General features: G+C 39.0%; 1 protein-coding gene across 1 annotated transcript in view; it reads right to left on the bottom strand.

Moving 5' to 3' along the window:
• Window positions 1-27,003, bottom strand: part of LOC118975414 (nuclear body protein SP140-like protein) — a 56,232-nt gene that overhangs the window by 6,512 nt on the left and 22,717 nt on the right. The window contains exons 5-8 of the mRNA XM_037029339.1: window positions 16,452-16,535; window positions 6,831-6,935; window positions 4,617-4,759; window positions 3,431-3,478 (exon numbers count right to left, since the gene is read on the bottom strand). Of these exons, the coding sequence (XP_036885234.1) occupies window positions 3,431-3,478; window positions 4,617-4,759; window positions 6,831-6,935; window positions 16,452-16,535 (380 nt within the window). The remainder of the gene's footprint in view (window positions 1-3,430; window positions 3,479-4,616; window positions 4,760-6,830; window positions 6,936-16,451; window positions 16,536-27,003) is intronic.

The raw sequence follows: 27,003 nt of genomic DNA, 5'->3' as shown, positions 1-27,003 counted from the left end.
AGAGCAACCCTCTTTGCCATATTGTGTCACTGTCTGTGGGGGAGAGGTCAGAGAGGGAACAATGCAGCTCACTTGTTTGGCTCTAGCCCCACTTTCCAACAAACTCTCATGTGAGACTTGGAGTTTCTCCCACCATGGCAACCCTTGCCATAGCCCACAGTCAGCTCTGAATCTCAGTTTCCCATTCAACCAGCCCTGCCTGCTTGGTCCACTGACTTACCCTGAGTTCTCTCAGCCAGCACCCACCTCATCTAGTGATTCAGTCAGCTGTCTCACTGTGGGTCCTTTCAGTCAGCCTCACCTGTGTGGTCTGTCACCTTGCCATGGGTTCTCTCCATCCAGCTGTCTGCCCCATCTCCCTCCTACCAGTCTGGTTGGTTTGGTTGACTGTTTCCTTAATTCCTTGGTTGTTGGAGTTCCATGCAGTTTGATTTTTCTGGCACTTCTGGTTGTTTATTGTTTTTAGATTGATTGTTATCCTCTTTTTGGATGTGTGAGAAAGTGAAGGGTTTCTACCTACGCCTCCATCTTGGCGTACAATACAGAACTCCTCTGTATTGTATCTTGATTAACAACACACAAAGATCAGAACTGTCCTTCTTGACACCAAAGGGCACACTAATTTGGAACACATCTATGTTATTTCTCTTAATGTAGAAAGTAATAAAGGATATAAAGTCACTAAGAATTATTTTAAGAATTGTGCTGGAATTTTGGATGAATATTCTTACCTTGGGGGAATCAGGATTCTGGTTATTTCTTTTGATTTAGAAATATCTATATATGAGAAAATGTAAGCCCCAAGGAAAGTCTTGCCATAGCTGCCATTCAGTGTTCTGGGAGAATCCTGAATGACATGAACAGTGGGAACTGAGAGTGTTCAAATGTCTTTAAATTGAGATTGAGCCTGAGCAAGTGTGGTTATTAATGAATGAGGATCTTATAAGTCATTGTTGAATTGGTCTCTAATGTTTACTGAAGAAAATTTCATTAACAGGTGTGAGAACATTCTTGCTGGAACAGTTGCCTTCTTCTCCCTGTGAAATGTCGCCCTTGGTTGTATGACAGGACCCTCTGGGTCTCCATCTATTTTCAGGGTCCTGGGAAACATGCATGTGTCCCAGGGAAAATATCCACCACTTCCTACAGCTTTTTTTAGGGCCTCACAACAAAGGTAAAATGAATTCAAGGTCCTTGGTACTGTATTTCTTCTTCTAGAAGGTCACCCTCATTTCCCTTTCTTCCAAATCTCAAGGTGGCACCTGTCTTCCTTTCCATAAGAAAATGACTGCTGCATACTACACTCGCATTGCTCTTGTATGTTCTTTAAGTAGAATGATTTGACCTCCTTCTCCTTAGGTAGCCTCAGCTTTTATCTCCACCCAGGGCAGAGAGGTCATGGACAAATGTGATCCACTGGAAAGTGACCTGAGAAATGATCATGTTGCTGCCTGCCTCTTGGGTATCCTAGGATCCCCTGCTCCTAGTAGTTATTATTCCATGGTAGACAATAAAGGTGAAACAATCCTTGAGGTCAGAGATATTATTTCAATATTCTTTACTGGATATTAAGCATTTTATGCACTTAATAACTATATGTTGAATGATTAAATGAGTATTGTTTCACTTAGAAAAAGAGATTATCACTATCTTTTAAAGCAAATATTAGCATACAGTAAATGATTATTCTGGATGAATATAATAGATTTTTGTCTTAGACAACACAACAGTTGTCACTAAAAGTATAAGAGGCCCTTATTAGCACAAGAAGCTATGGAGTGGTGCCAAGGGTGACACTGAAGTTTCCAAAAACCTGGGACTCCATTAACAACAGAAGTTTTGGACTGAGATAGTAGTGGATCCTAAGACCTCCNATAACTATATGTTGAATGATTAAATGAGTATTGTTTCACTTAGAAAAAGAGATTATCACTATCTTTTAAAGCAAATATTAGCATACAGTAAATGATTATTCTGGATGAATATAATAGATTTTTGTCTTAGACAACACAACAGTTGTCACTAAAAGTATAAGTGGCCCTTATTAGCACAAGAAGCTATGGAGTGGTGCCAAGGGTGACACTGAAGTTTCCAAAACCCTGGGACTCCATTAACAACAGAAGTTTTGAACTGAGATAGTAGTGGATCCTAAGACCTCCCACTTTGGGAAGCTTCTGTCCTTGATCAAGGAAACACAAAATATATCAGCAATTGAGTCTTCTTTCTGCCAACAGTTGTACCCATGGATAAGGATGGAACCTATGGGTTGGAAGTTGCTAGCTCCTTTAGGTAATCCAGATTAAGTAGCCCTTGACATGTGGAAAATGATAGAGGCATTGCTTCTTAAAGTAATCACTGACTAGGTCCAACAGTAATTTCTCTTTACAAAACACAGTGGGTATAATGTCCCAAAATCTAGTTATTTTAAAAGTCCAGAACATCAGATAATGCAAAGGCCTGGATCTCACATTCCCAGTGCTAGATGAAGTCCCAGTGGCCACCTCTGTGTAAGCTAATGTAGAATTTTATAAATATCCTGGGTGGCCATTTCTACCTGAAGTGTGTGAGAACGGCACCTCGTGCCTTCCTCTCCTTCTCAAGTTCTCATTCATATCCAGTGTTATTAAAAACTACAACTTTGTCCTGAATCTACACTGCATATTATGTAATTTTTGTTGCCTCCACAGTTGTCTTCCATAGTGGGAGAAACCACCTTCACAGATAGAAAGGAGGCCTGCTCAGCCCCTGAGGTGGAGCCAAAGGGGTGGCATCACAGTAAACAATTTTCCAGGTCAGCCTGTCACACAGGTTACATCCGTCTCCCAAAAGTGCCCTCCCCAACACACCATCCTCATAGAAAATTTGCCAATAATTTCTGCTTAAGGAAGAATTCCATATGTCTGTGCATATATTTTATGGAAGGATGAAAGAGTATGTAGGTAATCAGAGAAGAAATATGTTCTTAGTTTCCTCTCTCATGAAGTAGTATATGGTTCATATCTGTCCCAAGATAGATTGTCTAGTAGATAAAGTTAGAAAATAGTAACCTTTAATAAAAAGTACAAGATTGAGTTGAAAATGACCTTGTGACCTTATTAAAAATGTTTTCATGTATTTCATAATCATGTTTGTTTAGTAGGTTTGACACCCTTACAAAATCTGTGTGAGTAACTAAAACATTTCTATGAGGCTATTTTGATGGAACCTTATCATCTCAGCCTCAAATGGTCTACAGGTCACAGATAATCTTGCATACAACCTAATGTTCAATGGAGTAACTCTGAAGGCATGCAAAATAAATAAAATGGACTAAATACAGGGGAGAGGAGAAGGGGAGACAATGTTAATTATGCCACTATGAAATCATAAAAAAGATGCTGTACACGTAAAATCAGTTATGTAATAAGAACTTATATAAAGTAATAATCACCTTTTTATTTGCACCATGTTTTCTTGGAGGTATAGGTAGAATTCTATCCTGAAAGATAAAAATATGTAAGTGTATGGAAAGTCTGTATTTAAGTTTTGTGGGTCTTGCATTTCAACCTTCTCATAAATATTTCTACTCAAATGTTCCACTGTCAGCTCAACCAAGGTGTGTAAATGAGAAACCTTCTCTCTCTCCTCACTTACTTTTCTCAAAGTAAAAAATGGTCCCTAGAAAATAATCTTGAGAACTTTTTCCTTGCTCATGTGCTTTTTTTCTAAGTTTTTCTTCACAATCTCTTTGACACTTCTCAGTATGCTTTTCCATTCCCACCAGTGTCACTCACACCTGCATCCTCACACCAGGGCTATTCAACTGACACACATGTGTCCCACACCTACAGGGTATCATACACCCTGGACAATGCTGAGCACATAATCATGGACAAACCCTAGAGGGGTCTAGAGAGACAAAAGGAATGCATAGAAGGATAAGAATAAGACAGTGTGAGGAGGGCCTAAATAGTGAGTTCAGGGGTCCCAGGGAAGGGGTGACCAGGGCAGATCATTCAGGGAGCATTCAGATGAGAGTGACATGGAAGCTGAGCCTTGCAGGTTGATTATACATTTCTTAGGCTGAAAGACAGTGGAGTCAGTTCACGTCCCCATGTTGTCTGAAATATGTCATTTCACACCTCAGGAGACTCCCTGGTCTTACGCTGTCTGTTATGAATTTAAACTCCTTATCTTGGCATTAATTCCCTACACAAATAACTGCAATTGATGGATTATACTGTGTCACATACAATCCCCCTACCTCGAGTCACAGAGTTATGGTTAATTGTGCTCTTGGTTTTTACACCACTTTTTTCTGGAGTGTCTTCCGCCCACTCTTTGACTGCAGACTATCTTCTTTCTTTCAGTGCCTAATGTTGTCTATAAGCACCTGGGACAGAACAACCTTTCCCTTCTCCATACCCCTGCATCTGCCCAGACATACACTCTGGACAACGCTCCAGTGAGCTCCCTTGTATTGAGGTATGAGCATGGGGGGCCTCTTCCTGGGGAAAGGATAAAGTCAGGGACCTCAGAGCTCCAGCCACAACTCAATGTATATTTGATGAGCAAATAGTGACCTCATCTTTGACCAAAACAAGAAGTCACACCTACTGCCCCTGTCACGGGCATACCTTCATCAGGTCTTCCAGGATTCTCCCACCACAGCGCAGTCTCTTCATCCAGTCACCTGATGTTTTGTAGCCTCCTTTGACTTCAAATTCACTGAGGGTGAATGAACATATTTCTCTCTTTGTTATGCACTTCGTTGTAGTTCCTGAAAGATTTGGGTAAGTTGTTCCTGAAACCTTTGTCCTCACAGCTCAGATGTTGGCCTCCTCCAGTATTGGATCTGAAGCCAACATATTTGGATACAAGATCTAATAGCAGCACAGCCTGGCCTCCTCTTTCATACTTCCAAACCCCCAATCCTGCAAGACCTCTTTGAGGACTTTTCTTGTTTTGGAGGAAAGTCTTAAGCGAGGGCTCTGCTGCTCACAGTGGAGCTATGGCAACATCTATGTCTTGTGTTACAACAATGTTCTTCCAGTTTAATGGTATTATTGAGAAGAATTTTTTCCATACTTGAAATCATGGGTAGTTGACATTAAAATAATTGTGAAATATTATTAAATGGACAATTTAACTTCTATATAAAAGATAGTTATATATTGTACTTAACAACATTTTCCTAGAGAAAAGGAAATCAAAGCGACAATGAGATAGTACACCACACCCAATAGAATGGCCATAATAAAAGAAGACAATCACAAGTGTTGATGAGAAGTAGAAAACTTGGAGCCCTGAGATTTTGCTCTTGGAAATATAAAGTAGTGCAAAACTGTGCAATATAGCTTGGTTTTTACTCAATAAGCTACACATAAAATTACCATTTGATTCTGTTATTCCACTATGGAGTATGTACCAAAGAAAGTTTAAAATATGTTCACAAAAATCTTTACACAAGTAACAACATTATCTGTGCTATTTGAAGAGTGAGAAAACCCAAACTGATAGATAAGTGCAAAATTTTATATCCATACAATGAACTAATGTATTATAAAACAGTAAAAAGACATGTAATACAAGGTACTATACATATAAACCTTGAAAACATCATGCTGAGTGAAAGAACCAGTGACAAAAAAGGCACAGTTTTTATGACTCAATTGATATGAAATGCTTAGAATAGATCGATCTATGGGTCAGAATGTAATTAATGGTGGCTCACAATGGGTGATGGAGTGAGATAGAAATTGGCATTGGCTGCGAGACACGTGGAGTTTCCTTTAGTGGGGGGCAAATACCCTCTAAAATTTGATTATAATGATAATTTTACAATCTTGTGAATGAACAAGACAAATAGTAAACAGTGAATTTCACACTTTAAGTGGTGAAATGTATGTGTGAGTTATATCTCAATGAAGCTGTTTAAAAGATAGCTATGATGGAAGCACTTAATTATATTAATTGTTCACATAGCCATATTAAGAATAACCTGATAAGAAGTTCAAAATAATAATTATTGAAAAGATTTATAGTTTCAAAATCACAAAATATTTTACATTCATTATGTAAATTAATTCTCAATGTCACACCAGGAGTCAGATCTGTAATGATTACCCATATCTTAGATGAAAAGTTTCAGGCTTAGAAAGGTCCCAGTCTTCACACTGTCACTCTCAGAAGAGCAGAGGCTGGGATCAGGTTTTCTGATTCTAAACTCTGTGGTCTCCTCATTACATCTAACACCCTGTCCTGGTGGTGATTTCCCAGATGGGACACAGGATGCAAACATGGAGGCTGAGGGCCTCTTCCCTGTTATATCTGATTCAAAATAGAAAATGCAGTATTTTCCACACATAGACTGATAATCCTGCACTTCTCTTTGGTTCTTTGGGCATCCTCATGGGCACTTCCACATGGGGGTGAGCACTTAATATGCACCACTACTTATGGTGTAAAAATATCACCCTGACTGTTGTAGCTCAATGGATTGAGTGCCAACCTGCAAACCAAAGGGTTGCCAGTTTGATTCCCAGTCAAGGTACGTGCCTGGGTTGGGTGTCATATCCCCAATGGGGAGCACATGAGAAGTAACAACACAATGACGTTTTTCTCCCTCTGTTTCTCCTTCCCTTCCCCTCTCTCTAAAAATAAATAGAAATTTTTAAAACTCAACAATCTTTAAAAATGTAAGAATATCATTTTAGGGATCCCTCCTTCTTCTTTCAAGTCATAGTGGGCCTGTATTCCTTTAACGACAGGAAGTACACATGGGTAATTTCATTATATCATGTGGTTCCTTCTTGTGGTAGTTGCAAATTAAAGTAAGCCATGAAACCAACCTCGTTCCATTTTCCTCTTAATTAACAGCCCCGTCATCTCATTACAAGTCACAGGAAGTAGTTCAGCATGAAAATTCACAGGCACATCTGGCTGCTGTCCTGTTCCTGAAAGAGAAGATTCTTCATTCTGTCTCATATTACAATTGCACATGGAAAATTTTCTACCATCTTGAGGTCCTTTTGGTAAAGTCATAGGAGTATTTAGGGAACTTTATTCCACAAATCTGCAGAGTTTCAAAGTCTTTCTTTAACGGGCATTTCTGATACATAATCACAGAATGTCTGCCTTCATTACATCTCCCAATCCCCACCCCCCCCAACAATCAGAATGCTTTAGCAGGGACAACTAGCATCAATACAACTGTCTTAGTTTCCCATGTAGTCAGCCCCCCGCTAATTCTTAAAAGGGTAGTGGACAGAGGGACCATCAGTTCACCAGCTGGCAGGAAGGACCCACAAAAAAAAATCCAGAGACAACAAAACTCAAAGACAAACTCAGAGCCAACGTAAAAGACAGCCCAAGACCATCAAGCTGGGGAGTTCAAGGAGCCTACACCACTGAATCTCACAGGTATTATACCACAGAGGTTCACACCATAAATCCAGGAAGCCAGAACAAATCAATTTAAGAAGCTGAAGCTAACAAGAAGAGTCTCACAAACAATGGAAAGACATAGAAACAACCCCCTAATGAAAGGAAAGGAGGAAGCCTCAGAAAGAATGCTAGATGAAAGAGAGGCAAGTCAGGTATCAGATATTGAACTCAAAACACGGGTTATCAGGAAGTTCAAAGAGCTCACAAAGAGCTATCAGAAACTCCAGGGAGCTACAATGAACTCACTGCAAACTATATCAACATGAAAAAGGAAACAGAAACTATCAGCAAGGACCAAGAGGAAATGAAGAATACAATGTCAGAGCTGAAGAATGCAGTGGCAGGAATCAAAAGCAGGATCAATGAAGCAGAAGATCGGATTAGTGACTTGGAGGACAAAGTAGAAAAAAACTCACAGAAAGAGCAAAAAAAAAAAAGGAAAAGAGGCTCAGAAAGAATGAAGAGGGATTAAGAGAAATGCAAGACAAGAGGAAACGTAGTAATATTCGAATAATAGAAATACCAGAAGGAGAAGGAGAAGAACAAGGAATAGAAAATCTATTTGAAAAAGTAATGATGGAAAACTTCCCTAATTTGATGAGAGAAAAAGTCACACAAATCCAGGAAACACAGAGTCCCAACAAAGAGGAACCCTAAGAAGCCCACTCCAAGACACATCATCATTAAAATGGCAAAATTTCAAGACAAAGAGAGAATCTTAAAGGCAGCAAGAGAGAAAAAGGAACTAACATACAAGGGAGCCCCAGTAAGGTTAGCTGCTGACTTCTCAATGGAAACACTCCAAGCAAGAAGAGAATGGCAAGCAATATTCCAAGTAATGAGAACCAGAGGCCTTCAACCAAGGTTACTCTATCCAGCAGGGCTCTCAATCAAGATAGAAGGCCAAATAAAGAGGTTCCAAGACAAAAGAAGTCTAAAAGAATACGCCTCCACCAAACCAGCTCTGCAAGAAATACTAAAAGGTCTGCTTTAAGGAAAAAAGAGAGAGAATGAGAAACACAGGTGTAAAAATGACAATGAATAAGTACCTATCAATAATAACCTTAAATGTAAATGAATTAAATGTTCCAATCAAAAGACATAGAATAGCTGAGTGGGTAAGAAAGCATGGCCCACACATTTGCTGCCTACAATAAAACTCACAGCAGCCCAAACTTGGGACACAGTGAAGGCAGTCCTGAGAGGGAAGTTCATAGCAATACAGGCCTACCTAAAAAAGATAGAAACATTTCGAACAAACAACCTAACCCTATGCCTACAAGAACTTGAAGAACAACAACAAAGACAGCCCAGAGTAAGTAGAAGGAAGGAAATAATCAAGATCAGAGCAGAATTAAATGACATAGAGACTAAAAGCACAATTCTAAGGAACAATGAATCCAGGAGTTGGTTTTTTGAAAAGATAAACAAAATAGACAAGGCTTTAAGTAGGCTCATCAAGAAAAGAAGAGAGAGGACACAAACACAATCAGAAATGAAAGAGGAGAGATTACAACTGTACCACAGAAATAAAGGGATTGTCAGAAATTACTATGGAGAACTGTATGCCAGGAAATTTGAAAACCTAGGTGAAATGGACAAATTTCTAGAAAAATATAATCTTTAAAAACTCAATGAAGAAGAAGCAGAATGCCTGAACACACCAATAACAGCACATGAAATTGAAGCAGTAATCAAAAAACTCCCATCACACAAAAGCCCTGGACCAGATGGTTTCACAGGAGAATTCTACAAAGCATTTAAGGAAGAGCCAACTTCTATTCTTCACAGACTATTCCAAAAAATCCAAAATGATGGAAGACTCCCAAATTCTTTTTATGAAGCCAGCATTATCCTAATTCCAAAACCAGATAGAGACACAACAAAGAAAGAAAACTTTAGGCCAATATTGCTTATGAACATAGACGCTAAAATCCTCAATAAAATATTGGCAAATCGCATCCAACAATACATCAAAAAGATCATACACCAAGACCAAGTGGGATTCATCCCAGGAATGCAAGGAGGGTTCAATATTCATAAATCAGTAAATGTAATACATCACATAAACAAAAGCAAAGACAAAAGCCACATGATCATATCAACAGACACGGAAAAAGCTTTTGATAAGGTACAACACACAACACCCCTTTATGATAAAGGCACTCAGCAAAGTGGGAATAGAGGGAGCATTCCTCAATATAATAAAGGCCATATATGAAAGACCTACAACCAACATCATACTCAATGGGCAAAAACTAAAATCTTTTCCACTAAGATCAGAAACAAGACAAGGTTGTCCACTTTCACCACTTCTATTCAATATAGTATTAGAAGTTCTAGCCACAGTGATCAGACAAGAAAAGGAAATAAAAGCATCCAAATCGGAAAGGAGGAAACAAAACTGTCATTGTTTGCAGATGACATGATAGTGTACATGGAAAATCCTATAGCCTCTACCAAAAAACTGCTTAAACTAATAAATGAATTTGCAAAACAGTGGGATACAAAGTCAATATCCAGAAATCAAAGGCATTTTTGTATACTAACAATGAAACAGCAGAAGCAGAAATCAAGAATAAAATCCCATTCCATATAGCAAAAAGAAAAATAAAATACCTAGGAATAAACCTAACCAAGGATGTAAAAGACCTGTATGCAGAAAACTACACAACACTAAAGAAAGAAATCAAGGAAGACACAAACAAATGGAAATATATACCATGTTCATGGATTGGAAGAATTAACATCATCAAAATATCCACACTACTGAAAGCAATTTACAGATTCAATGCAATACCTATTAAAGTACCAATGGCATACTTCACAGACATGGAACATATACTTCAAAAATTTACATGAAATTATAAATGACCCCAAATAGCAGCTGCCATTTTGAGAAAGAAGAACAAAGTAGGAGGGATCACAATACCTGACTCCAAACTGTATTACAAGGCCACTGTAATCAAAACAGCCTGATACTGGCATAAAAACAGGCACATAGACCAATGGAACAGAACAGAGAGCCCAGAAATAAACCTAAATCTCTATGGCCAATTAATATTCAACAAAGAGGGCAGCAACATAAAATGTAGTAATAATAGCCTCTTCAACAAATGGTGTTGGGAGAACTGGACAGCTATGTGCAAAAAAATGAAACTCAAGCACCACCTTACACCATACACCAAAATAAATTCAAGGTGGATAAAAGACTTAAATATAAGTCGTGACACCATTAAAGTCCTAGAGGAGGACTTTGGCAAGAAAATCTCAGATATTTCATGCAGCAACTTTTTTACTGATATGTCCCCTAGAGCAAGGGATATAAAGGAAAGAATAAACAAATGAGATCTCATCAAAATTAAAAGCGTTTGCACAGCTAAAGAAAATAGTACTAAAATAAAGGGAACCAACTGTATGGGAAAACATATTTGCCAATGATACCTCAGACAAGGGTTTAATCTCCAAAATATACAAAGAACTTACACGACTCCACTCCAAGAAGACAAGCAACCCAATTAAAAAGTTGGCAAAGGCGCTGGCTGGTGTAGCTCAGTGGATTGAGCACGGGCCTCTGAACCACACGATCGCAGTTCAATTCCCAGTCAGGGCACATGCCTGGGTTGCAGGCCAGTTCGTGGTTCCTGGCAGGGGACGCACGTGAGGCAACCATACATTGATATTTCTCTCTCTTTCTCTCTCTCCTTCCCTTCCCCTCTAAGATAAATAAATAAAAAAATCTAAAAAAAAAAAGTTGGCAAAGGACTTGAACAGACATTTCTCCAAGGAGGACTTACAGAAGATCCTGAGACACATGAAAAGATGCTCAATATCACTAGCTATCAGAGACATGCAAATTAAAACCACAATGAGATACCACTTTACACCAGTCAGAATGGCTATCATAAACAAAGTAACAAACAACAAGTGTTGGAGAGGTTGTGGAGAAAAGCAGACCCTAGTGCACTGTTGGAGGAATTGCAGACTGGTACAACCAGTATGAAAAACAGTGTGAAATTTTCTCAGAAAACTAAAAATGGACCTGCTTTTTGACCCAGCAATTTTACTGCCTGGATTATATCTCAGGAACCCTAAAACACCATAAAAAACCCCTATGTACCTCAATGTTCATAGCAGCACAATTTACAATAGCCAAGAGCCAGAAGCAACCTAGGTGCCCATCAGTAAATGAATGGATCAAAAAATTATGGTACATATACACAATGGAATTCTATGCAGCAGAAACAAAGAAGGAGCTCCTACCCTTCGCAAAAGCATGGATGAAACTGGAAAGCATTATGCTGAGTGAAATAAGTGAGGTATTGAAAGACAAATACCATATGTTCTCACCTTTAATAGGAAGCTAGCAACAAAACAAACAAGCAAGCAAAATAAAAACAAAGACACTGAAATAGAGAACAGGGGAACAGTTACCAGAGGAGTGAGGAGAGGGAATTTCAGGGGAAAAGGGGGAAGGATTTACAGGAACTAGTATAAAGGACTCATGGACAACAACTAAGGAGGGTGGAAATGGGAGGGAGGTGGGGAGAACGGAGGCAGGGGCTGGGATGGGAGTAAAAGACAGAAAACTGTACTAGAACAATAATTAAATTAAAAAATTTTAAAGAGGAAGAAAAAGAAAAAAGAGGAAACTAGTCAAAAACTAACATGGCAATATATACATATCTATTAATAATCACTTTAAATGTAAATGGCTTAAATGCTCCAGTCAAAAGGTATGGGGGAACTGAATGGATAAGAAAACAAGATCCAGGTATATGCTCCCTAAAAGAGACTAAAAGTAAAGGGAGGAAAAAACATTAATGCAAATGGAAAAAAAAAACTAGGGGAACCATCCTTATATTCAAAAAAATAAGCTTTAAAACCAAGGCTATAGTAAAATACAAAGAAGGACACTACATAATGACAAAGGGAGAGGTCCAATTAAAAATATCATACACCACGATCAAGTGAGATTCATTCTAGGAATGTAAGATTGGTACAATATTTGCAAATCATTAAACGTGATGTACCACATAAACAAAAGGAAGGATAAAACCTTCCTTTTGATTCATGTCATGATATGACATGAATATATTGATAGATGCAGAAAAAGCATTTGAGAAAACCCAACACCCAATTGTGATAAAACCTCTCAGCAAAGTGGGAATAGAGGGACTTACCTAAACATAACAAAGGTTGTATATGACGAACCTACTGCCAGCATCATATTTACCAAGCAAAAACTTCACATGTTCCATAAAAATAGGGAACAAGACAGGGATCAATTCAACACAGTACTGGAAGTCCTAGACACAGCAATCAGTCAAGAAGAAGACATAAAAGGCATCCAAATTGGAAAGGAAGAAGGAATACTGTCATTATTGGCAGATGATGTGATACTGTACATAGAGTACACTAAAGATTCCACCAAGAAACTACTAGAAATGATCAATAAATTCAGAAAAGAAACAGAGCACACAATATCCAGAGATTGGTTGCATTTTTATATGCTGATAATGAACTAACAAAAATGGAAATTAAGAAATCCCATGATTGTTCTCTAGAAGAAAACAAGGCAGTAAAACTTTGGACAGTGCTAATAGCAGTTTTTTATCTGACAGATCTCCCGAGTCAAGGGAAACAAAAGAAAAAATAAACAAATGGGACTTCGTCAAACTAAAAGTGTTTGCATTGCAAAAGAAGCCATAACAAAAACACAACCCACAGAATGGGAGAACATGATCACCAATCATGTGATAAGAAGCTAATACCCAAAATTTATAAAGAAGTTGCAAAACTCAACACCGAAAAAACAATCCAGTTAAAAAAATGGGCAAAGGACCTGAATAGAGAATTCTCCAAAGAGGACAAACAAATGGCCAATGGATATATGAAAAGATGTTCAAAATTACTAATCATTAGAGAAGTGCAAATTGAAACCACAATGTGATATCACTTCATACCTGTCAGAATGGGTATCATCAATAAATCAACAAACAGGGTGTGGTGTCAAGGATGTGGGGAAAATGGGACTCTCATGCATTGTTGGAGGGAACACAGATTGGTACAACCACTGTGGAAAGCAGTACAGAGATAACTAAAAAAATTAAAGCTAAGTTTGTCTTCTGACTCAGTGTTCACATTTCTGGGAGTATATCTGAGGAAACCCAAAATTCTAAAGAAGATAAGCATCCCTATGTTCATTGCAGCATTATTTATAATTGCTTAGGTCTGGCAGCAGCCCAAGTGTCTCTTAGTAGATAAGTGGATAAAACAACTATGGTATGTTTACACAATGCAATACTATCCAGCCATAAAGAGAAGAAAATTTTACTCTATTTGACAGCATGGATGAGTGTGGAGAACATTATGCTGAGTGAAATAAGCCAGTCAGAGATAGACAAATACTACATAATTTTGCTCATATGTGGAATCTAATGAACAAACTCAACTAACAAGCAAAATAGAGATAGACTCATAGAAAGAAAGCAGGCTGGTGGCTCTGGGTGGGGGGGGTTAGGGGGTGAAGGAATCAAGCAAAAACAAGTCTCATGTCCTGAGACTCAGGGATATGAAGGACAGTATGGTGATTCTAGGGGCAGGGGAAGGGGTATATAAGGCATATAAATAGTAATGAAAAATTACAGTTTAAAAAAAAACTTTAAAGTAGATGCAGCATCATGTGGAAAAGCAGCTTCTTTTCAAAAATATTTTTATTTCTTTATTTTTAGAGCGAGGGGAGGGGAAGTGAAGGAGAAAGAGTGGGAGAGAAACATCACTGTGTGGCTGCCTCTCATGCGTCCCCCACTGGGAACCCAGCCCGCAACCCAGGCATTGCCCTGACTGGGAATCAAACCAGCGACCCCCTGCTTCACAGGCCCGTGCTCAATCCACTGAGCTACACCAGCCAGGGCACAGTTTAAAGTTTTTTAAAATATATTCATATTCTATTAGTGGAAACTAATCAATGAATCAAACAAGCAAGCAAAATATAACCAGAGACACTGACATAAAGAATAAAGTGAGAGTAACCAGAGGGGAGGGAGGAGGAGGGTAAGGGTGGAAAGAAGGGGAAAAGTCCTCAAGGAACATATATAAAGGACCCATGGACAAAGCCAAAGATGGGAATGATCGAGATGGGAGGTGGGGAAGGGTGAGGGAGGGAAATTGGAGACAACTGTTTGAAGAACCATAAAACATGTATTTATATATTCATACCCTGTGCATATTAGCATTGTGAGCACTTGATTCTAAAGAGTCAAGGATATTAATCACTGCACAAGAGTAAGATGCTTTATTTGTCACAGTGAGTGACCAAAAAACCTTCTCAGGGGAAATTCACTAATGAAAAAACAGGAAAATCTTGAACAACATTGCAAATCATGACTTGCCTCCAGGCCACCTGGGCCACTCTTCTAAGTCAGGTTTCTTGGGGATTAGTGATGCTCCATTTCCTGTCCCCAGAGCAGAGACAATTCACTGCTCTGCTTGAACCTGATCTCTCTACACTTCTCCCTCTTCCTCATCTTACTCCATCCATTGCCATTTCACACTTTCTTCATCTGCTGTTTCTTTGTGAGGGGAAGTTGGGAATCTTGTGTTGAAGATACAGACACTCTTCCTGCCCCCCAACCACCCGTGACCCTTGGCCTGTTTGCAAGGCTGGGAAACAATCTCTTATGTCTGAGCCATAGACCCACTTTAAAGTCACCCATTAGAGCAGTTTGCCTACACCAAGACACAAGTTACAAAGTACACTCCCTAAAAACTGAAGCAAACTTACATTTTACATGGATAGACATAATGAGGTATTACAAGAAGTTTATTATTGACAAAATTGTACTTTGGTAACATAAAGACCAGGTAACACTTTTATTAGTTAGGAGGTATTCCCCTAGTGTTTTCCTGAATAGGCATGTTTCCAATATCCTGAGTAGGAAGGTTGGTTTCCCTTCCTACTTTCTCAGTAGGAGAAGTTTCTGTGCCCTAAAGAACTGCAGATCTTTTTACCACTCATGCTGTCCATAGGATTAGGGAAACACCATTTTGATTCCCATTTGAAGTTCCACTTTTACAAAAAAAAATCCAAATCCAAGAAGCTAGTCTTGTACTTCTTTTTATCTCTATAAGGCTTTGTAAAAACACCTCAAAACATTGATGTAATTGTGTTTTCTTATCTAGAATAAGGGGTGACCACATCCATCCTGTTTACCCATCACAGTTGCTGCAAAGAAAAAAGTAAGATACTATTTGCAAAGGTCCTTGAAAGTCACTATACTCATATGTCATGACTAGCTGAAGAACTCTGTCAAACACAACACTTTGGATTTTAAAACCCTTTGTCTATTTCTTTTTTTTTCCAAGATTTTATTTATTTACCTTTAGAGAGGAAGGGAAGGAGAGAGGGAGAGAAACATCAATGTATGGTTGCCTTTCGTGTGTTCCCTGCTGGGAGTTTGCCTGCAGGGAACTGGCCTGCAACCCAGGCATGTGCCCTGACTGAGAATCGAACCTCGATTGTCTGAGTCGCAGGCCCGCACTCAATCCACTGAGCTACACCAGCCAGGTCTTGTCTATTTCTGTTAATACTAGATGAATGAGTTGTCTTTTGACACTATTCGATGTTTGTGATTAGATGACAGTGACCTTCCAATAAAGAAATACTTGTTTTTCTCTTCTCTTTAGAGATAATTGTATAAATCCAATACTGAATAGTCATGCCAGTTAGTTAATTTTAAGACAAACTTATTACTTTACTAGCCTATTTCTACTATAGAATCAATATATGGATTCATATACAATATTAATAGGAACCATCGATAAATAGCCTTTTCTTCAAAAATAGAAATACAGTGATTTCTTATTGTTTTGCACATCCCAAAATGGTCAAGTAAAATACAGAGAATAGGATCCCAGATAAACTGGATCAGTGGTGCAACATGAACTCACAATAGATGTCCCAGGAAACAGTAGCTCTTAATTCAGATTCCTGTAGCTCAAGCCTTGAGCTCCCACCTCCTTACCAGTTTTCTTCTTCACTGCTGGGGTGGAAGCTTTTGGAGGTTCATCTTCATCTTCACATTTTGCAGAGTCATCATTGATGGTCACTGCGCAGAGGACAAAAACCTATTAATGTCTCATGTTGACCCCATAGCCCAAGGACAGGAAAGCCACCCTCACTCGACTTCTGATCCCCATCCCTATTCTACCTCTTCTTTCATTCTCATTTGAATTCTTCACTTTCCTATTGGCTGAAACAATTTCCACTAATTATGCCTGGTGATGGCATGTTTTTACAACTCTCCTTGTCTTTAAGCGTTCCTTTTTCTCTCATCTAATAAATAGTTTGGCTCTTTGATCTTCTCCCTTTTCTTTAACTCCTATATCCAGCACTTTCCTCTCTTGCATAGAAATAGTCTCATATCAATACTTAAACTTGGTGGGAGACTCAAGAGTTGGAAAATTTTAGTTTAAGGTAAATATTTAATAAGCTTAGTAGGTAATGCATATGTTGATGATATTATTTAAGGAACTGCAGGCATAGCCCACCCTGGCTCTTGGAAGAGATAAATAGATGACCTCCTAGGGCACAGCTAAAGACCACCACCTGGGGCACAGCTAGAGCTATCTGAGCCATTGTGTTCCAGGGAGAGACAGATGACTGCTTTGGGACAGCTAACAGCCCAGGGTGAGAAGGTAGAAGCGTTTTTTAAAAAAAATCTAATTTTCTCTGAATTTCAAAACTCTTCATCTGCACTGTTCTCTGTTATAAAAAAGGCTGGTGTGAAAGGAAATGTATAATGTAGTCTGGTAGGACACAAACCCACTATCCTCACAGATCACCAGTCATCTGAATAAATCACCCATAAAAATTTGATCTCTGTCTCTGCTTATTGGGTCTGGTAGGTGACAGACAACACAAATGCCTGCTTTTCCAGTTTCAAACTGACTCTTTCTGTTTTTAATATTTTTTTCAATTACTTGGGGATACTTTTCTGCTGAACTTGCTGCATAAGGTGCTCATCCTCTCCCTTTCCGACCTCTAACCAAGGCTACCAGGCCACACACACACATCAAGCAGCACATCCATAACTGTAGTGCCAACCTGGAGAGCTCAGATAAGGTCTCAGAATCCTAAATCAATCATGTCACCACAACTAGGTTTGTCAGGGACACCTGAAGGCTGCAGCCATGACTTTGAGATACATTTTGCTTTGGGGGGAAGTTATATGTGGAAAACCAGACAGTGACTCAGTACTGCAGTGTGGCTACCACAGAGAAACTTCTTAAGGAACTGAAATGTGGCAAGGACCCCACACACACAGCAGCTCCGCCAGCAAAGAGACCAGATTGAAATTGCAGTTACAAAGTGCCCTCCCTTTTGAACACTGGGCCTGTGAAAGTACAGCAATGGAGAGGAAAGGGGAGGCTATGGGGTCTCTGGTGGTGGAAATCAGAGATCACAACTCAGTGTGGGATGCATTCATGGTTTGCGCACCAGGGTGAAGAGTGCATTATAGGAGCTCAGACTAAGAGAAACCATGATGATGCAACAGGGTTTCTGAGAGTGACAGTCAGCAATTGCCTTTGTTCAATTCACCTCCTTATGCTTGATCTGGGCTTTGTTTGCTGTTGTCTTTCTAGTTCTTTTAGGTGTAGCGTTAGATTTTTTTTATAAATAAAATTTTTCTTGCTTCTTGAGATAGGTCCTCTTGGGACCACTATTCTTTGTCCCATAGGTTTGGGGTTGATGTGTGTTCATTTTTATTTGTTTCCAGGAAACTCTTTATCTCATCCTTGAGCTCACTGAGTACCCATTTATTATTTAATAACTTCCTATTTAGCCTCCAAATATTTGACTGTTTTGAGTCTTTTTATTGAGGTTAATTTCTAATTTCATGCCATTGTGAGCCAAGATAATGCTTGATATGATAGCAAGTTTCTTGAATTTGTTAAGGCTTGTTTTGTGACCTAGGGTGTAGTTTATCTTTGAGAGTGATCCATGTACACTTGAGAACAACTTTGGGGTGAAACGTTCTCTAAATATCCATTAAGTCCATTTGATCTAGTGTGTCATTTAGTGCTGCTACATCCTTGGTGGTTTTTTGTCTGGAAGATCTATTCACAGTGGGACATCAAAACCCCTTATTATGATAGTATTGTCGATATCTTTCTTGAAGTCCTCTACGATTTTATTTTGCATATTTAGGTGCTCCTGTATTGAATGCATATATGTTTATGAGGGTTATGTCCTCTTATTGGATTGAATCCTTAAGAATTATGTAGTGCTCCTCTCTGTCTCTTTTTATGGCCTTCATTTTGAAATCTATTTTGTCAGATATAAAGCTTGCTACATCCATTTTTGTTTGTTTGTTTCCATTTGCATGGAATATTTTCCTCCAACCCTTACTCTCAGCCTGTAGAACTCTCTCTATTCCTTGCTCTTCTTCTTTAACATTTCTTGAAATGCTGTTTTGGTGATAATGAACTCCTTTAACCTTACTTTGTCTGAGAAGTTCTTTATTTGGCCTTCAATTTTAAATGATAGCCTTGCTGGGTAACACAATCTAAGCTGCATGTTCTTAGCTTTCATTACTCTGAATATTTCCTGCCAGTATCTTCTGACCTATTGTGTTTCTATTGAGAAATCGGCTGAGATTCTAATGGGTGTTCCTTGTATGTAACTGACTATCTCTTTTTTGCTCCCTTTTAAATTCTCTCTTTGTCTTCAAGCTTTGCCATTTTAATTATGTGTCTTGCTGTAAATTTCTTTGGGTTCATCTTTATTGGGATGCTCTGACCTTCTTGGCTTTGTGTGCCCTTTTTGTTCACCAAGTTAAGAAAGTTTTCTGCCATTATTTCTCCAAATAAATTCTCTACACTCTTACACTTATCTTCTTCTAGCACTCTTATGTTGCAGACATTGTTATGCTTGATGTTATCCCAAAGGTCCCTTAGGCTGTCCTCATTTCTCTTAAGTCTCTTTTATCTTTCACTTTCTCTTTGGGTGGATACTGTCATCTTCTCCTCTAATTTGCTGACTTGATCCTCTGCTTTATCTAATCTAGTGTTGATGCCTTCTGGTGAATTCTTCATTTCAGATATTATAACCTTCATTTCTGATTGGTTTTCGTTCACACTGAGATTATGTATTCTTCCCTTAAGGTCCTTGAGCATCCTTGTAACTATTATCTTAAACTCTGCATATGGTATTTGTGTTGCTTCCTTTTCATCTATATCTTTTCATTCCTTTTTGGGGGATTTCTGTTGTTCTTTTTCTTGGGACGTTTTTCTTTGCCACTCCATTTTCTCTCTGTGTGTTAGGTAGATGTGCTATGTCTCTTGCATATACTTTGATTGTTTTATATGATATTGGTGTCTTGCTGGGGTTAGTTGTTCAATCCTTCAGATTACCTGAACTCCATGGTTCAGGAATGTCTCTTGAGAATTCTGTGACCCTCTAGTTGTAGTTGTTTTAAATGCTGATGGTTCCTTTGTGGGTAGAATTATCTTCTAAGGCTGGGGAACTGTAAAAGTAACCATCAGTCTCCATGTGTGGGATGCTATGCAGTTGCTGCCCCTCGATGTGGCTTTGTTCCCAGCAGCGTCTGGAGCCTCTGGAAATCTCCCTTTGGATATACTGATTGTGTTGCTAGTTCATTTAAGCTTCAGTGTGGGCTTATGTCCATCACTGGTTTTGTTGATTCCAGTTGGGTGGGGTTCAGAAATAGATCACTTTCAAGATATTGCATGAAACCAGCCCTAGGTTTTCTTTCTATAGCCACCAGCCATTCATCACTTGTGTCTATGCGCACTGAACCTGCTTGTGCATGTAAGGGGCTAGTCCGTTTAAAAGAGTCAGCTCTTTCCTACTTGGAGCTGGTGGCAGCTCTGTATAGGAGCCAAGACTCCCTGAGATCAACCTCCTGCTCTTAAACTTTCTGCCCTTCCCTGAGGTTGCCTGGTTATTCTCCAGAGCCTTTTGACAAGAGTCTGTAAGGTGAAATAGCTTACTCAACAACCAGGTCTGTTGAGATAAGGCTAGCAGAGACTGTAGGTCATTCAGTGTGGGGAGAGTAACCCCTACTCAAAGTCAACCCCTTCAGTCTTTGTCAGAGACTCCAGCACTTGTTTCTTCAGGGGGGCTCACTGCTGATTCAGGATGGACACATTCAACTTTCCCCTTTGCAAGAGAGAACTCAGCAGCAATGGCCTTGAGGGGATAGACTCAAAGGGGCCTCCCTTGGGGGTTGAGGCAAGACTCTACTGCAGGTGGGAGTAGACTCCTTCTCATTCCAAGCCCTCAGTCAGAGGCTAAGCTCTCTGTCCTGCTCCCAGGCAATATCCTCCAAAATTCTCAGACTCTGAAAGTTCTTGTTTGGAGTTTCTTTCTTCCCTTTGTGAAAATACACTCAGCAGAATAATCCTGGACCTGGCAAGGCTGTTCTGCAGAGTTTCCCTATTGGATGTGGTGCCTGCAACCCTGCAGGAGGGATGTGGGCACTCTCTTTCCTTCCCTGGAATTCTACACTGTGAGGGGTTTTGTCTTACTGCAAAGTATCCCAGGCACTCAACTCTTGCCCATTTCACTTCTAGCCTAGAGGCTTTTCAGGAGATATAGTCTAGGGCTCTCTATTCCACATAGTCACCAACTTGCTTGCAAGCTGACCTGTGTGGGACCCAGAAAACCCCTCACTGTGCAAATTTCTGATCTCTCTGCTCAGCTGGTCTCAGTGGGAAAGGACCTAATGATCCAGTGTGGCTTGGTGTGGCTAAGAAAAGTTCAGAATTGGTCAAAAACCCCTCAGTTTTCTCTTTCTGCCAGGGTTTTCTCAGCAGTGGCAGCAGCAGTGGCAGCAGCAGCAGCAGGAGCAAGCTTAGCTCAAAATGCAGTCAGGGCACCCCGCGGACTTGAGAATGGGGAAACCAATTCTCTTTCCTAATCCACTCAGCAATATTTCTGTTTTGATCATCCCTGTTCCTTCCCTGCAGTCAGCAATTGCACAAAGGCACCGTCACCCTAAAGAATATGCAAAATAAAATCATAGAGGACTTCAAGAAAGATATCGACAACAATATTATCATAATAAGGGGTTTTGATGTCCCACTGTGGATAGATCTTCCAGACAAAAAACCACCAAGGATGTAGCAGCACTAAATGACACACTAGATCAAATGGACTTAATGGATATTTAGAGAACATTTCACCCCAAAGTTGTTCTCAAGTGTACATGGATCACTCTCAAAGATAAACTACACCCTAGGTCACAAAACAAGCCTTAACAAATTCAAGAAACTTGCTATCATATCAAGCATTATCTTGGCTCACAATGGCATGAAATTAGAAATTAACCTCAATAAAAAGACTCAAAACAGTCAAATATTTGGAGGCTAAATAGGAAGTTATTAAATAATAAATGGGTACTCAGTGAGCTCAAGGATGAGATAAAGAGTTTCCTGGAAACAAATAAAAATGAACACACATCAACCCCAAACCTATGGGACAAAGAATAGTGGTCCCAAGAGGACCTATCTCAAGAAGCAAGAAAAATTTTATTTATAAAAAAATCTAACGGTACACCTAAAAGAACTAGAAAGACAACAGCAAACAAAGCCCAGATCAAGCATAAGGAGGTAAATCAAGATCGGAAGGGAAATCAATGACATAGAAACAAAACACAACAATAACAACAAAAATATAGAATATCAATAAAACCGGGAGCTTGTTCTTTGAAAAGATAAATAAGATTTACCAACCTTTAAACAAATTCATCAAAAAAAAGAGAAAGGACCCAGATGAATAAAATCAGATATGAAAGAGGCAAAATAACAACTGATATCACAGAAATACAAGGTATTGTAAGAAATTACTATGGTCAACTATATGCTAAGAATTTCATCAACCTGGGTGAAAGGGACAATTTTCTAGAAACATACAATCTCCCTAAATTGAATCAGGAAGAAGCAAAAAACCTGAATAGACCAGTAACAATTAACTAAGTCAAAGCAGTAATTAAAACTCTCCTGGCGCACAAAAACCCTGAACCAGAGGGTTTAACAGGCAATTTTACCAAATATTCTGAGAAGAACTATTATTGGTTCTTCTTAAACTATTTCAAAAAAAAAATTCAAGGGGAAGGAATACTTCGAAGATCTTTCTATGAGGCCAGTATTATCCTGATTACAAAACAAGGTAAAGATAGAACAAAGAAAAAATTATAGGCCAATATCCCTAATGAACATGGAAGCTAAAGTCCTCAACAAATATTAGCAAACTTAATCCAGCCATATATCCAAAAGATCATACACCACAATCAAGTGGGATTTATCCAAGGGATGCAAGGTTGGTGCAATATTCCCAAATCAATAAATGTAATTCATCACGTGAGCAAAATGAATAGATGCAGAAAAAACATTGATAAAATACAGCACTTATTTATGATAAAAGCTCTTAGTGGAGTGGGAATACAGGGATCATACTTGAACACAATAAAGGCTATATATGAAAAATCTACAGTTAACATCATTCTCAATAGGCAAAAACAAAAAGTGCTCCCTTTAAGATCAGGAACAAGACAGGGATGTCTGTTTTCACCACTCTTATTCAACATAAGAAGTCCCAGCCACAGTGATCATACCAGAAAAAGAAATAAAGGGCATCCAAATTGGAAAGGAGAAAGGAAAGCTATCATTATTTGCAGATAACATGATATTCTACATAGAAAATCATAAAGACTCCAAAAACCTATTAGACCTATTAAATGAATTCTGTAAAGTATTAGGTTACAAAATTAATACCCAGAAACTGATGGTATTTTTATATATCAGTAATGAACTATCAGAAAGAGAAACTAAGAGAACAATGCTATTTACTATTGCAACACAAAATAAGGTACCTAGGACTAAATTTAACCAAGGAAGTAAAAGACCTATAGAAAACTATAGGCCAAAGAAGAAAAAAATTGAGGAAGATACAAATAAGTGGAAGCAAGACTTCCAACCAAGATGGAGGTATAGGTAGACACACTATGCCTCCTTGCACAACCAAAAGAAGGAGAACAACAATTTAAACACAAAAAACAACCAGAACTGAAAAAAAATCAAACTATATGGAAGTCCAAAAACCAAGGACTTAAAGAAGACACATCCATCCAGACCAGTGGGAGGGGCAAAGACAGGCAGCAGGGCAGAGAGGACTCACAGCAAGGTGGTGGCAGGAGGACTGGGGATGGGCAAGACGGCGGCTGGCAGACCCAGTGAAGTGGCAGGTTGTGGAGTGGGGTGTTCAAGGCAACAGCAGGCAGACACGGCGAGGTGGCAGATTGCAGACTGCACAGTCTCACATTCAGGTGCAGTTACACTGGGAGAAACAACTGGGGAGGGGCAGACTATGTAACCCAGGGCCCCAGTGCAGGGAAATAAAGCTTCAGACCACTGATTGAAAACACCTGTGGGGGCTGTGGTGGTGAGAGAAACTTCCAACCTCACAGGAGCATTTGCTGGAGACACCCAGAGGATCCTAGAATGTTCACAAACTCACCCACCTGGGAATCAGCACCAGAAAGACCCAATTTGCTTGTGGAAAGTGGGGGAAGTGACTGAAATCCTGTAGAGAGTGGAGCAAGTGCCATTGTTCCCTCTCAGACATCTTCCCCAAATACAGTGTAACCACCCAGTGATGTGGGTTGCCCTGCCCTGGTGAATACATAAGGTTTCACCCCTCACTACATAAAAGGTTTGCTAAGAAAAAAAATGGCCCAAACAAAAGAACAGATCAAAGTTCCAGAAAAAATGCAACTAAGTGATGAAAAGGTAGCCAACCTATCAGATGCACAGTTCAAAACACTGTTAATCAGAATGCTCACAGAATTGGTTGAATTTGGTTGCAAATTAGATGAAAAAAGAAAGGTTATGCTAAGTGAAATAAAGGAAAATGTACAGGGAACCAACAGTGATGGGAAGAAAACTGGGACTCAAAAGAACGGTGCAGACCAGAAAGAAGAAAGAAACATCCAACCAGAAAAGAATGAAGAAACAAGAGAATTCAAAAAAATGAGGAAAGGCTTAGGTACCTTCAGAACACCCTTAAATGTGCCAACATCTGAATTATAGGAGTACCAGAAGGTGAAGAGGAAGAGCAATAAGTGGACACATTATTTCAACAAATAATAAAGGAGAACTTCCGGGGTCCGGCAAAGGAAATAGACTTCCAGGAAGTCCAGGAAGCTCAGAGAATCCCAAAGAAGTTGGTCCCAAGGAGAAACATACCAAGGCACATCATAATCACATTACCCAAGATTAAAATTAAGGAGAGAATTCTAAAAGAAGCAAGAGAAAAGGAGACAGTTACCTACAAAGGAGTTTCCATCAGACTGTCAGCTGATTCCTCAAAAGAGACCTTACAGGCAAGAAGGGGCTGGAAAGAAGTATTCCAAGTCATGAAAGGCAAGGACCTACACCCAAAATTGCTCTATCCAGCAAAGCTTTCATTTAGAATGGAAGGGCAGAAAAAGTGCTTCCCAGATAAGGTCAGGTTAAAGGAGTTCATCATCACCAAGCCGTTATTACATGAAATGTTAAAGGGATTTATCTAAGAAAAAGAAGATAAAAATATGAACTGTAAAATGACAGCAAACTCACAGTTACTAACAACCACACCTAAAACAAAACAAAAGCAAACTAAGCAAACAATAGAACAGGAACAGAAGCACAGAAATGGAGATTTCATGGGGGCTTAGCCACAAGGGATTGGTTTGGGGGAGAGAGGGGGAAAAATACAGAGAATAAGTAGCATAGATGGTAGGTAGAAAATAGAAAGGGGGAGGGTAAGAGTAGTATAAAAATAGTAGAGGAAATAGTATATAAAATAGCAGAAGTCAAAGAACTTATATCTATGACCCATGGAAATGAACTAAAGGAAAAGAATGTGGGTAGGAGGGGGTGTGTGGGGCAGAGGAGAGTGAAGGGGGAAAACAGGACAACTGTAATAGCATAATCAATAAAATATATTAAAAATTAAATAAGTGGAAGCATGTACCATGATCATGAACTGGAAAAATTAACATCATTAAAATTATCATTCTACCCAAAACAATCTATATATCCACCACAATACCTATTAAAATATTAATAGTGTATTTCCAGAATGAGAACAAATACTCTAAATATTTATATATGGAACCAAAAAAGACTTTGAGTATACTTAGCAATCTTGCAAAAGAAGAACAAAGCTGGAGGTATCACAACTTCTGATATCAAACTACACTGTAAGGCCACTGCAATAAAAACAGCCGAATACTGGCACAAGAACAGACACATAGATCAATGGTATAGAGAAGAGAGCCCAGGAATAAACCCATGCCTGTATGAGCAATTAATGTTTGACAAAGGTGGCAGAGCATACAATGGAGCAAAGATGGTCTCTTCAATAAATGGTGTTAGTAAAACTGGACTTGTGCATGACAAAAAATGAAACTAGAGCACCAGCTTACACCATACACACACATACACACAAAACTCAAAATGGAAAAAGACATAAATGTTAAGTTGCAGAACCATAAAAATCTTAGAAGAAACATAGGGAGTAAAATCTCGGGTAATCAACCTAGAAATATTTTTGATAATATATATCCTAAGGCATTGGAAACAAACAAATGGGATAATATCAAATTTAAAAGCTTTTGTATAGCTAAGGAAACCATCAACAGGATGAATAGGGAACCTATTGTTTGGAGGGCATTTTTGCCAATGATGCATCTGAGAGGGTTTAATTTCCAAAATTACAAAGAGCTAATACAGTTCAATACCAGAAAGACAAACAATCCAATTAAGAAATGGGTGAAAGACCTGAGTAGACACTTCTCCAAACAGAACTTATAGAGAGGGCCTGTAGACACATGAAAAATGCTCAACATCACTAACCAGCAGAGAAATGCAAATTAAAACCTCAATGAGGTATCACCTCACACTGGCCAGAATTGCTGTCAATAAATCAACAGACAACAAGCACTGGAGAGGATGTGGAGAAGAGGAATCCCTAGTGAACTGTTGGTGGGAATGCAGACTGGTGCAGCCACTATGTAAAACAATATGGAGTATCCTTAAAAATTAAAGATGGAAGTCCCTTTTAACCCAAAGATTCCATTTCTGGAAATATACCCCAAAGATCTCAAAACACTAATACAAAAATATATGCACCTTATATTCATAGCAGCCATATTTACTGCAGCTAAGATTTGGAAATAGCCTAAGCACCCATCTGTGGATGAGTGAATAAAAAAGCTGTGGTACATTTAAACAATAGGATACTATGTAGCAGTAAAAAAATAGAAAACGATAACATTTTGCAACAGGGTGGTGGGACCTGGAGAAAATTATGTGAAGTAAATTAAGCCAGTCAGTGAAAGAAAAATACCACATGATCTCACTTACATGTGGAATCTGATGAACACAATAAACTAACAAAGGAGATAGTAACAGAAGCTTAGATATATAGAACACATTGACAGCTGCCAAGAAAAAAGTGGTGGTGGGTGAAAGGGGAAGGAATTAACCTAAGAACATTTATGTACAACC

Source organism: Sturnira hondurensis, unplaced genomic scaffold (assembly GCF_014824575.4).
Source record: "Sturnira hondurensis isolate 20B ecotype Veracruz unplaced genomic scaffold, ASM1482457v3 Scaffold0020237, whole genome shotgun sequence".
NCBI lineage: Eukaryota > Metazoa > Chordata > Mammalia > Chiroptera > Phyllostomidae > Sturnira > Sturnira hondurensis.
Note: the sequence above shows the minus strand (reverse complement) of the source record. Positions and strands in the feature narration are given on the sequence as shown.